Source organism: Nymphalis io, chromosome 9 (assembly GCF_905147045.1).
Source record: "Nymphalis io chromosome 9, ilAglIoxx1.1, whole genome shotgun sequence".
NCBI classification, from domain to species: domain Eukaryota; kingdom Metazoa; phylum Arthropoda; class Insecta; order Lepidoptera; family Nymphalidae; genus Nymphalis; species Nymphalis io.
Genome location: NC_065896.1, coordinates 6,530,285 through 6,544,325, shown reverse-complemented (window position 1 = coordinate 6,544,325; position 14,041 = coordinate 6,530,285). Strand labels below are relative to the sequence as shown.

General features: G+C 31.6%; 1 protein-coding gene across 1 annotated transcript in view; it reads right to left on the bottom strand.

The window, feature by feature from the left end:
* The window catches only part of LOC126770718 (phospholipid-transporting ATPase ABCA3), a 30,553-nt gene that overhangs the window by 14,235 nt on the left and 2,277 nt on the right, over positions 1-14,041 (bottom strand). Inside the window, exons 5-10 of the mRNA XM_050490240.1 lie at positions 13,407-13,651; positions 9,952-10,062; positions 5,840-5,981; positions 4,519-4,698; positions 889-1,101; positions 194-297 (exon numbers count right to left, since the gene is read on the bottom strand). Coding sequence (XP_050346197.1) covers positions 194-297; positions 889-1,101; positions 4,519-4,698; positions 5,840-5,981; positions 9,952-10,062; positions 13,407-13,651 — 995 coding nt within the window. The remainder of the gene's footprint in view (positions 1-193; positions 298-888; positions 1,102-4,518; positions 4,699-5,839; positions 5,982-9,951; positions 10,063-13,406; positions 13,652-14,041) is intronic.

Here is a 14,041-nt window from a genome sequence, read left to right as displayed (position 1 = left end):
ATTCATACATTAGAAACAAGAATTTTTAAGTAGCTACAATCAAATTTTTTCTAATTCGACAACAAAAAATAAATTCCAAGTTCAAGTTTACTTAATGGTCTGGCATTTATTTAAATTATTCGCATTATCTATATCTATTTAGAGGTTTCTATTACAAATACACAGATATAATTAGCAGCTCTTGTATACTTACTTCAATATTGATTCCCATGGGCACCCCTTTAGGTTCTTCATCATGTATGACCTTTAACAAAGAATTTTTATATTCTTGATCCACACCGTCCTTACTGGTTAAAGCTGAAAAAATATTAGTCTATTAAATGAGGTATTACTCACTGTAACATACTAAAATTCTATCATAAGCAATATTGAAAAGTCAACTCACTTAATGAATGTTTAAGGAAAAGTTCATGTACGACTAAAAACAAATACTAATATTCGCTTTAAATCATTTAATGCATATCTTAAACATTTAAAAGTCAGTATACAACAACTTAATTAGAAGTATAAAAACAATATTCTAAAGTATTTTTATATATATTTTAAATAATATTATAAAAACAAAATGAACATTTATCATTTTTATGAAAATTTTAACAAAGGAATGACGAATTTTAATCGCGACCCTGAACCTTCAAGTAGAAGGACTTTTAAATAATAAAATTAAAACGAATCAATAAACTACGAAGGTATTGACGTAACCGCTGACGTATGTTTCTTTGGCTGATTGCTAACATTCCGTCACCTTAAGCAAAACCAACACTCATAAATTATAAAATAAAAATATTATAATGAATTACAATACATATAAACTTAATTATGAGATAACGAAATAGACTATAAATAATAATTTTAACCTATAAACAATAAAAAGTTTATAAAAATCACCTGCAACTTTCTTGCTTGTGGGCAACCAAAAACTTTTGGTAAAAGGAAAGTACCAAGGCAATGGTACGCCGTATAATCCTGGACGTATTTTTTCCACATACATAGCAACTAACATGTATAATATGGAATCTAGGATCAGCATCAATGCTACATGACCTGGTTGAAATTGATCATGATAAGACACTGGCGTAAAAAATTCGTTCCACTGTAATCCTGAAATAAAAAAAAACGAGGAAAATAACCTCTGCAAGTTTTTTTTCTTTAAGTCTGTAAAACATTTATTTTAACGTTGTTTGTAGAGCCTTGTGCATGTTCGTACGGGTAGCTAACACCCACTCATTAAATATTCCATACCTAAACACCAAAACATTGTGTTGTGTTCCGGTTTCGAGGGTGAGTGGGACGCTATAATTACAGGTACAAGGGACGATTCTTCAAGGGCTCCATGGTCAACAGCACATTGAAGGTGTAAGGAATTATTATACTTTGTACAATACAAATGTCTAAAGCGCTGAGAAATCATTCAATATATCTGAATTGTTGTAAACTAAAAACTAAACCGGTATTGTTGTGTTCCGGTTTGAAGGGTGAGTGAGCCAGTGTAATTACAGGCACATGGGACATAATACAAAACATCTTAGTGGCGCATTGGTGAAGTAAGCGATGGTTAACATTTCTTACAATGCCAATGTCTATGGGCGTTGGTGACCACTTAATATCAGGTGGCCCATATGCTCGTCCGCCTTCCTATTCTATAAAAAAAAGAATAGTCAAACGTATATAATTCCTAAAACTGTTCTTTGTCGTAATATGGGATATTGATTCTAAAAGCTATAACGCATTTATCTATGAATGCTATATTACGGTGTGAATTACGCTTATCTATTAGATACATTGAAGTATACATTCATTTGTAATAAGTGCAAGGTTTAGTATTTAAAAAAAAATACTTTAAGTGTTTATAAATATACAACCTTTATTTAATATGTACAATTATAATTTATGTTGTTTAACACACATAAAAACTCTTTGGTCATGTCGTTACGTAGATTATAAAACGTACAAATAAAAAACAAAGCATGACTAGCATCTATATGATATGCAATTATTTCGCCATAACGTTTCAAATTACTCGAATACGTTTTTGTACAAAAACAATAAAGCAAATATATAAACAAAGTTTTACATCAAAACTAAAATTACATCAAATCGGAAAAAGGTTCAGTGTGTAAATAACGATATTAAATTTCGATTTTTATAATAGATGTGCTTAGAGTATTGATATTTTTATTCCTATGTTATATTTTTAATTACGGTCAGATCATTGGTTTAGTCAAGTCATCGCACTTCTAATATTAGTATAAATATAGACGTTAATAAACTTTATCTTTTAAACATATATATATATGTGGATATTTTGAAATACTTTTATGTATTCTAGCATTACAGATTTACATGAACGGTCGCAGTCAATAGTTGCGTCACAAGATATTTAACATACGGTTTTATTACTTATTATATAGCAGTAAAGATCAAAATGCAACGAAAACATAGTCAATTGACCCCTACGTTAAGTACGAATAGCCTTCATGTTATCCATACGCGGATGACATAAATACAATGAGTGATGTAGTCGCGTGTTATTTACTATGAACAATTTGATAGAACTTGCGAGCTCTGTTAGAACGAAATTTTAAATGCTTTAATTAATAACAATTTAGGCAATTCACTCAAGGACGACTTTAAATTAATGCCTTCGTATCGAACAGTACTTTAATTCAGATAATATGACAAACAATTTCCATTTAATTTGTGATTTTGGATTCCGTACCGGTAATAATGTATCGTTCGACTTGGAAACCTATTAACTTTTACTTAAAAACAAAGTAATAATATGTTTGAAAGTTATCGATAAGTCTATTATGAGATAAATAGGTGTATCAAATTTCGTAATAGTTTTAAGATGTATAGTGTTTAATATGCTTCATACAATTATCTCTCTAGTTACCGTTCATAAGCAAAAACTGTTACATTTTATTATTAAATTATATAATAATAAATACATAAAGAATATAAGACGAGTGTTTAATAATATTCGCACTATTTCTTTTTTTATCATATACTTTAGTTTATTGTGATCTGGCAATATGACCAGCCGACATGGCAACACTAGGTTCAGTTTTTTTTAAATAACAAAACTGTAATATCGTTTTTGGGAAAAAAATATGATTGCAATTAATTAAATATGCAACTGGAGCGAGACAAAACAGAGCAATTTGATGTTATACGAGGTGAAAGTAATACCACGCAAAAACAGGAAATGAAGTTTCAATATGATAAATTTAAAACATAATCTCGTCAACAATGGTTAAATTTACTGCATAATACACTTTATTTTCTTATTTCATAAAGCGGAAAAGTATTTTTTGTTTATCTCAGAGCCTATCTATGAGACCATTTATTAGGAATTATATATAATATATGTAATTTTATGTAACATTATGGTACAATCAACGGAAGCGGAGTAATAGTGTTCAACGTTTCGTCGCATGGACAACTAGTTTATAACTTCGAATCTGTAATATTGTTACTTATTTTGGATTTTGACGTAAAAACTATAAATAATTTCTATTTAGACCACCACATGTTACGTATCTATAATATATAAGTAATATTAGCCTTGATAATATTATATGAACAAAAACTGTGAGCAAAAAACACATTGAAGTCTGTATGTGATTTCATTATCTGTCTTTTTTAAAGTTAATATAATAAATAAAATATTTTACATTCTATTTATCAAAGCCAAACAATCATTATTTTTATTTTTGACTGTTAAAACCAATAAAATATAAAATAATTGAATTATTAAAGGTATAGTTTTGTATTTACTTAGGTTATTGTGTTGTTGTGTTTTAATATTTTACATCATTCCATGTTATAGTAATATATTAAATAATAATAATAAATTTGACGTGCGTAAAATCGAAACACACACCTAGTTTATACATTAAAATATAAGCGAATATTGTGATAAATATGTTTTTATCGTCTATATGCAGCGATATCTGGTAGTTAGGTAATACTGTGCAGCATTGTAGTACGAGTGCAACTTTGTTGTGCATGCCCATATCAATTGGTTCATTTATTAAACATCGTTATCGGGACTGATGAATTGATATCCCAATTGATTCATTACAAATCGAGTTCCTGATTAATAACAAAGCATTGTTGATATAACATTTGATTAATAATATTTAATAATAATACATTTTGAGTTTTATATTTTAGAATTGTTTGAAGTTCAACTTTTAAAACTAAATTTGACAAGTTTCCTCGTTGGATTATTTTGGAAATATATGTTTGCATCCGTGTGCGTACGCACGTGTGTGTGTAATGTATGTATGTGAACGAACGTTTCCGTGTTTCGCATATCTTGAGATGTGACAAATAATGACGTTGACTCTAAATGCTATCCATTATTGCTGATTAAGTTAACATAGACTTCATTATTAAATTAAATTCCATGACTTTCATGAATAATAATTGTCGTATCTTTTAGTTGTATCAACAGACCAAAACGCAATGAAACAAAGAAAAATTTTAATCATATAAAAATGTAAAACTTACCTCTTGATGTGCCTTCGCATATGATAAGCATTTGCAGAGCATATCCCACGGCCGTGTTTGATATTAAGCTAAGCAACAATTTTGTGGTTAGACTGATGTCCTCGTATAACATTTGAGTCAGCATAAACGCCGCGTATGTAGAGAACCACATGAGGCCCATGAATGACGCTGCAGTATTGGCTGGAAAAACATTTTTATGTAATACTCGTTTTAAATGTAAACTACAAAAATTATTCGATCTAAAAAATTAACTTAAAAGGGTAGTTTAAATTATGTTAATTAAATTTCTAGTAAAATGATGCTTGGAAGCGATAAGCCATTGTCCAATTTTAACATATTGTATTATTCTATCCTATGGCGGTTCATATATTTGTATGCAAATATATTTATATTTTGATGTCTTTTATCACAAATATAGATGCAAAGAGATAATAGTCATTTGTATTGATATAGTGATGCTGAAAAAGTGGGTACAAACGTCTAGTCCAGATGAGTTTAAAGTTAAACCATTTCGAACAATTTGTATAATAATGGCACGCGTTCAAAAACATAGAAACATGTCGTTGTTCGATAAAAATCACCACTTTTCCACCGTTTGTATCGGTTAATACAAATGTGGCTGTTTTTAAAAAAATGTGCTATTCTTGGCTAGGTAATCGATTTTTCAAATAACCTAATAACACAGTTTTAACTTTCGGATTTTCCCATCACGCAACACTTACGTAACGTAAATTTGCCATGTAGGTAAGTCATAATGTATAAAAACGTAAATCTATATTTACGTTTTTATTTCGTCTTTCTTGTTTTATATAAATAATTAGCTTAATATTATAAACAGCGTTTAAATATGTGTACATATATTTTTGGATTATTTTTATTTATAAAATATATAAAAACATTATTCGTTGCTACGTTATCTATAAAAAATCTCAATGTCAATAATTGTTGAATCTCAGCGAGATAGTTAAATCGTCGCACTTAATAAATTATTCCGGCAATTTCAGCCGAGGTTACATATGTAATTAAATATTCCAACATCCAGTTTTCAATATCACTAGCAAATAAATATTTATAAATAATAAGTCATTATATGTAAGATTATATTATCATCCATTATTTAAAATTTTCTTAAATATCTGCGGCTGTACTTATAAACGTTGCATGGCGAAATCTAATGTAGCATTTGTGTTTTTCTGTCATTATTGATTTGACAATCTAAAGAATAAGACACAGAATTGTTTAACATATAACCCGTTAAACAAAATTTATAGCTAAGGCCTTTGAGTGTTTAATATAATTCCGACTTATAAATAATTCTCACCTCTAGTGAAGAATACGCTGACCATGAAACAGAACGACAGCGATGCTATGACGAAGAGCGTTAAAAAGAAAAATAAAACGGACCATGGTGTGAAAGTCAGCACGGCATATCCTTCCCCGTCCTCCGTCGAATTGAAAGGAATCTTGAAAAAATTATAGTCATTATGATAGTGGCCGAAGGTTTTTTTTTTTTTTATAGAATAGGAAGGCGGACGAGCATATGAGCCACCTGATGGTAAGTGGTCACCAACGCTCTTAGACATTGGCATTGTAAGAAATGTCAACCATCGCTTACATATCCAATGCGCCACCAACCTTGGGAACTAAGATTTTATGTCCCTTGTGCCTGTAATTACACTGGCTCACTCACCCTTCAAACCGGAACACAACAATATCAAGTATTGCTGTTTTGCGGTAGAATATCTGATGAGTGGGTGGTACCTACCCAGACGAGCTTGCACAAAGCCCTACCACCAGTAGAAGGTTGCGGTTTCAAACCCGAGCAATCATAATACATTTTTTTTTAAGAAGTTAATTTGTAGAAATATTTCATATCGTGCTGAGACGAAAACATCGTGAGGAATGGAATGTATCCGATGAGAATCATCCACAACTGTATTCATCGTATTGGATTAATATACATGATACAGTTCACTCGCCCTTGAAAATATTATATAATCCATAATCGTCGAATAAGTATAAATAAATAAGTGTCGAATGAAAAACCTTATGTTGTCAATAAACTGATTAAAATGTTGTAATTGTTGGTGACATTCCGAAGAGTCAGCAAATATAGAAATTGTCATTTATTTTAATGGAAACGCACCATAAAACCGTCACGAGTTCTCACCGTGACCTTACAAACAATTAGGGTCACGGTCTATCGAATGATAGGTCGAAATACAAATGCTAGGTTTATTTTTTATACGAGTGCTCAAAAAAAGGAGTGTAATGTTTTCAGGGTTGATGTATGTACGTGTTTCTTTATTCCACCATAACTCTTAAATGCGTGAACAGATTTTATTTTTAATTTTTTTACTTGTTAGTTCGCTTTTTAACAGGTCAGTCGTATTTTTTGACATTCGTTTACCTTTTTTTTAAGTACCTATAACGCTTATTAAGCGTTATAGATATTTAAGCGTTATAGATATTTAAGCGTTATAGATATTTAAGCGTTATAAGCATTATACATAAAAATCTAAGACTCAGCATAAAAAAATAATAAGACAAAAAAATATAAAGACAAATTAATTTAATGGATTAAAACTACATTCACCAATACACTGAATTATTGATTTCACTTCCGTGTTTTTTATTAATACAGTGTTATACATTAATTACTACATGCTTTGCAATTTAATTATTTCTCATATACAATTTATTAGTTTAAAAACTGCCTCGTTGATTCATTAGGTAATTAGGGTTTAAATCTCGTGGGCAACAAAAGCCAAACCCAATTAGTTTGGAAGTTGATAGTGGCTCATTTTCGTGGCTCGGAAAGCGCATTAGACTAGTGAAAGAATTTTGAGTGCACCTGGGTGCACATAATTTTGTTCTATAATACAACCAGTGCAGCTATTTGGTATTAGGTAAAGCCAAGATGGCCTAGTGGTTAGAACGCATGAATCTTAACCGATGAACGTGGGTTCAAACCCGGGCAAGCACCTCTGAATTTTCATGTGCTTAATTTCTGTTATAATTCATCTCGTGCTTTTCGGTGAAGGAAAACATCGTGAGGAAACCTGCATGTGTCTAATTTCATCGAAATTCTGCCACATGTGTATTCCACCAACCCGCATTGGAGCAGCGTGGTGGAATAAGCTCCAAACCTTCTCCTCAAAAAAAGGGAGAGGAGGCCTTAGCCCAGCAGTGGGACATTTACAGGCTGTTACTACTAAAGCCAAGATGGCCTAGTGGTTAGAACGCATGAATCTTAACTGATGATCGTGGGTTCAAGCCCAGGCAATGAATTTTCGTGTGCTTAATTTGTGTTTACGATTCATCTTGTGCTTCACGATGAAGGAAAACATCGTGAGGAAACCTGTATGTGTCTAATTTCACTGAAATTATACCACATGTGTATTCCACAAGCCCGCATTGGGGTAGCGTGGTGGGATAAGCTCCAAAACCTTGCCCTCAAAAAGGAGAGGCCTTAGCCCAGCAGTGGGACATTCACACGCTGTTACTTTTATGGCTACCGTGGCCGAAATTTGACTTGACATCGTAAAGGTACAGAATGATAATGATATGAAACATCACTGCGATCTAAGTTGTTTCTCAATATCATAACATTTATAACCATGCTATAATCTTAGTTAATCTTGTATTGCAAATGTTTTTATCTTAATAATTATAAATTACTCGAAACTACCTGTCGGTAAGCAGACTTATGGCGAATTGCGAGCGCACAAAAGGAATTTTTATCTGCTGATATTAGTCAATTATAAATCTTTATGTTTACTCGACTTTGAAACAACGGAGAAATTGAACTAATTAACATAATATATGTAATATATATTTCTTATATTCAAATTACAAGTCAAAAATTGATATAATTATATCTTATAGATGCTGAGTTTGTAACGGATAAACGGATCCTTAGGAGCTTAGTTTCAAATCGGGCCAATAAAAAAATGGGCTCTTCTAAATATATCTCCATTGACAGACTGGTGTTAGTATTGTTCTTTTGAGCTTGAAAGAGCTCAAGCTCAGATCGTGCCAGATTACTGTCCCATAGGATTATGAGAGTGATGGAACAGTGTATCTACCTGCTGTCGGATTACCGTCACATTTTATTATGAGTTAGAGAATTGAGAGCGCATGTTGCTCTTACGCAATTGCCTAGTGTTCGTTAAGATGGAGCGCTACGACAAAAATCGGTCAGTAGTGCATCAAGAGTTGTACTTTGTACATTAACGAAAAACACGTCCTAACCAGATATCGGTTGTCTAACAAAGTTATAATACGACTAAGACAAGTATGTATTTAGATGTGTACATAAAATTCGAGTGCCTCGTTGGTCTAGTGCCTAGGCACCGGGTCTGCGGCCTTACATCTAGATGTAAGGCCGCAGACCCGGAGATCCTGGGTTCAAATCCCAGGTTGGGCCATTAAAAAGTTATTGGGTTTTTCTGTCAAAAATTTTCAATAGCAGCCCGGAGTCAGGAAGTTGGTAGTGTGTACACTATCGTGCCTCGGAAAGCACGGAAAGCTGTTGGTGCTGCGCTTGAACTCTTTCCGGTCATGTCGGATTACCGTCCTTTTGGATTATGAGAGTTAGGGAATAAAGAGTACACCTGTGTTTGCGCACACACTTGTGCACTATAATGCGTCCTGCGCAGTAGCTCTGGACATAATATAGTTTCAAATAGCATGTACATATATATTATGGTAGATGTGGAGTCGTTTTCTTTATCGCGTATTATAAATGTATCGCAAGAATAAAAAAAACCAAAAGAATCCTAAATTATATTTATTCTGTGGTTTCGCATTTCTTCGCAATTTTATTACACTTACGTCGGGAGGTCCGGCAGTACGTCGATTGGAAAGATTTGAGATAAAAAATAAATAGCAAAACTATATTTTCTTTTCATTACAAATACCATTAACTTACGACCAATTAAATTATTCTAACATCTATCAAGAGTTCCTTAATTTGATGTATATTATTTTGAAATCGATGTGCCCTCTTATGAATAACCTATATTCTCCTTAGAACTTCAAGTATTCATCGATAAGGAATATTCGATGTACAGTTGCGTCTCGGCTCACAGTACATTATCGTTTGAAATACGTAAGAAGTTATATAATAAGGTTAACAAAATTATGTTGTATATTTTAAATGAAAATTAAATAATTTTGATTATTCAGTAATAATAAGAGCCAAAATGAAATGGGTTCTTTGAAAAGAGCACCTGGAACTTAAAGTCTCGGATACAAATCCGGTTAGGCACCACTGCTTTATCCACCAAACCGGACTGGAGCATCACGGTGACCTTCTTTTTAAGGAAGAGGAGGCCGTTGCCCACCAGTATTTAACATTAATTTAACTTTAGTGTTTATTTCAAAATAACTTTTAATTGGGTAAGTAAAGTAAATGAAATAAATTCTTACCTTAAACAGTACCACCATGAGTGTAACAGATATAAGAAGAAACGAAAACTGCTTAATGAACCAAGCCAGCCAATGCAGCCATGATGGTAGTCCCATTATTGTCATAGTTTCCTATAGAAAAAAATACACACGAAACTTTTTAAAAACGTATTATAATTTTAACGTTTAAACAGAAAAATATATAAATTAGAAATATAAAAATAACATAACGGTTATAAAACTCGAGTTGGTAGGATCTTAATTAAACCACTACGATGATTATTAATTACATTTAATTTCTAATCTAAGACTCACTTATAACTAATACTCATCATTTAACGTATAAGTTGATAGTAATCTTATTTAATGTTCGAATATTATGTATTTTCAAAACGGAGAATGTCGTTGCAAATTGGTATATACATATGTTGTGTTATTTGTGTAGCAATGAACATAACCATAAGAATTAACTTAAAACTTTAATAAAAACGTTTTTAAGGATCATTTAAATTTGGTATATATTATAAAAACTGGTATCACTAAATATTATAAAATAAAATCTCCCGCTGCGTGGGTCAATCTCAACGCAATAAACTAAATAACTACGAAACGAATATTCGTTTCGATACCTACCCGTCAATATTATAAAATAAATATAAACTTATAATAATATTATGGTAAAGTTTTTCTTGAATGTTTGTTTATTAAACACAAAACTACTACTCCATTAACGTGGAACATCATATTATGTTAATATATATTTATGGCACGGATATAAATTATTTATTTCGTATTATATGTATTATATTTTTGGAGATGTAGCTTATTATTTCAAAGTAGTGGGAGAGAACGTTCGGTTCCGGTGTTTTCTAAGCGAATGCTAACAAAACTACAAATTAAACAAAGACTCGAAATTGTCTACAAGAAATTGTTCGCGAGAACGTATATCTAGCCTATATCCGTCTTTAATAGACAAGTCAAAGCATTCATTATGAGATATTTCAATGGGTGAATAGACGATAGCTGTAGTTCAAGATATTTACAGAATAATATTACACAGTAATAAAGCCTACCAAAATTAGTTACAATTTTTATTTTTCATTGAAAAAAATGTACCTTTAAATACAAAATACCTACTATCTGATTCATAATAAAGTAAAAGTCGGATTACGTCAATTATAACGGCAATAGTGGTGTTCATAGTATTTATTTTTGTTATTTTCAATTTAGTGGTATTTATTTTAGAGAGTAAGATACATGATAGGAATAAGACATTCAAACGTGATGAAGTGTTTTCCGTACCGTAAACCGTAACAGCCTGTGAATGTCCCACTGCTGGGCTAAAGGCCTCCTCTCCTCTTTTTGATGAGAAGGTTTGGAGCTTATTCCACCACGCTGCTCCAATGCGGGTTGGTAGAATTCACATGTGGCAGAATTTCAGTGAAATTAGACACATGCAGGTTTCCTCACGATGTTTTCCTTCACCGTAAAGCACGAGATGAATTATAATCACAAATTAAGCACATGAAAATTCAGTGGTGCTTGCCCGGGTTTGAACCCACGATCATCGGTTAAGATTCACGCGTTCTTACCACAGGGCCATCTCGGCTTTTAAGTGTTTTCAAGTTGTATTATTTGCACTATATTCAGTTGTAATTAGAATAAATGACTTTTGATTGGTTATATTTAAAACTACTTTAAATACTATACTTATTTAATGAGTAATGACTTATGATGTTATGCTTTTTATGAATGATGTGATAACCTATAATTGGTACCACATATATCAAATAACTTTATAACCTCTATTTAACTGTTTATCTAATGTATCTGTTGGTTGCTTTTATTTAGATAAATAAATATGTTAAAATACAAGTACATAAGGATATATTTATTATGAAATGAATTACGAAATACGTTTTGCAATTAAAGAATGGAAAGTTATAACATTATTTATTACTATATATAAAACTTTGATATTGAGATTTTGCATCGATTAATTAAAATCATTTTTTATTAAATCATTTTTATTGCCGGAAACCACATTTTAAGTTATTGACGGATTGAAGAGATTATCTATCATATAGGTTTTTGTTGATTACAGATAACAGACGATCGAATTCTAAAGTTTTAGATAAAGTTTTATTTAACACGTAGAGAAATCCGTAATACATGAAAAATAAATTCGATTTTAACGTAAACGATAGCGTAATCTTGAGTATTCGCGGTACCACAAATATCTAATATCGTGTTATCGAAAAAAAAAAATGAATGCCAATATTAGCGAAGCATTAATAACTAAGAAAATATTATATGATTTGTTGTATGATGGTAAAGCGCCGGAAGAAAAATTTATCCCTCACGTAACACGTTATAAATATTATATATATGTAAAATTTGATTGTTGTGAAAGTATAATACATACAAGTAAGAGCAAAATTCGTTACTCAAGTATACACATAAACTTGTTTTTATTCATCATAACTGAAATATCTTACACTTAAAATATACCAGTAGTTGTCAATATAATATACAACAGAAGTTTTTATTAACGACTTGTTTAGAAAATCGTGTTTTATTACAAAGTACGTTGTACGTCAAGAAGGAAGCGAAAAAATGTTCAGACAAAAAAATATCTTTGATTTACATTTTTTTTTTAAGAAATACAAATTCTAAAAATCATTCGTGTAATTTTATACGATATAAAATGCTATAATGGTCTTTCAACATAAGTATCGTTATAATCGCCGCTGATGGGTTTGAATATGATTTATATCTCAGTATAAATTAACAACCTATTAATAATACATTACGTCGTAATAAAAACATTAATGTTTGCCGAACTTTCACAAATCATCTATTAATTATTATGGTTTATTATTATGTGTTTTAATAATTAACGTACGAGTGTATGCCTATTCGAATTTACATATAAAATATTTAAATTATTAGTTAAATAAGCCGAGATGGCCCAGTGGTAAGAACATGTGAATCTTAACCGATGATCGTGGGTTCAAACCCGGGCAAGCAACACTGAATTTTCATGTGCTTAATTTGTGATTATAATTCATCTCGTGCTTTACGGTGAAGGAAAACATCGTGAGGAAACCTGCATGTGTCTAATTTCACTGAAATGCTGCCACATGTGTATTCCACCAACCCGCATTGGAGCAGCGTGGTGGAATAAGCTCCAAACCTTCTCCTCAAAAAGAGGAGAGGAGGCCTTTAGCCCAGCAGTGGGACATTCACAGGCTGTTACGGTTACGGTTATTAGTTAACAGCGGAAGTGAAATAAAACAAAACGGTTGTTTTCGGTTTAGTAACTCTCATATCCAAATAGTAATATTAACTTAAAAAGAGGCAGTTATTTTGAAATCACAGAAAAATTAGTGAAAGCAGTTGATTTAAGTATTGTGTACATTTACAATGATTACAAGATAATTGTTTGTTCCTAAATTAATGGTATTGATACTTACTTTTAACTGCATTTCCTTTTCGGCTGTGACAACTCGTACCGTATTCACGAAGGTGTAAGCGAAGCACATCATTATTATCATCGATATAAATCTCTCCATAGCGACGAGTAAATCGTCTCGTCTATACGATAATTGAGGTAGGCGTTGGAGATATATTTTCGTATTGATTGGCTTTCCTGTTTTTTGCTTTATAATCTCTTGAGACACAGCATGTTGGACAGCCAGAAACATTTCCGGTGAATAGCCTGAAAATTATTTATAATGTCATTTTCTGTAATTATAATAATGTTTAACTCATTCATTGTACATAAAAATGTTATTGTTATGTACGCAAACTCTAAATTAGTTCGACAGAACATAACTTTTGCTCTCTTTCTATTTTTAACGTATACAAGGTTAAAAATGACGAATGTGAATTTCGACCACGGCAGCCAATCTCAAGGACTAAAATGCGCAGAATATATTATAGCGGGCAAGTGTGTGTGTGACAATATTTACTGCACTTTCTATTGTCTTATTTAATTAATCCAATTGGACAGCAATTCGATGTGATCGGAGAAAGATCAGACGCAAAAACAGCAACTAAAGTGCATTCCGAGGCATGGGAAAATAAATACCGACATAACTCCAGCCTG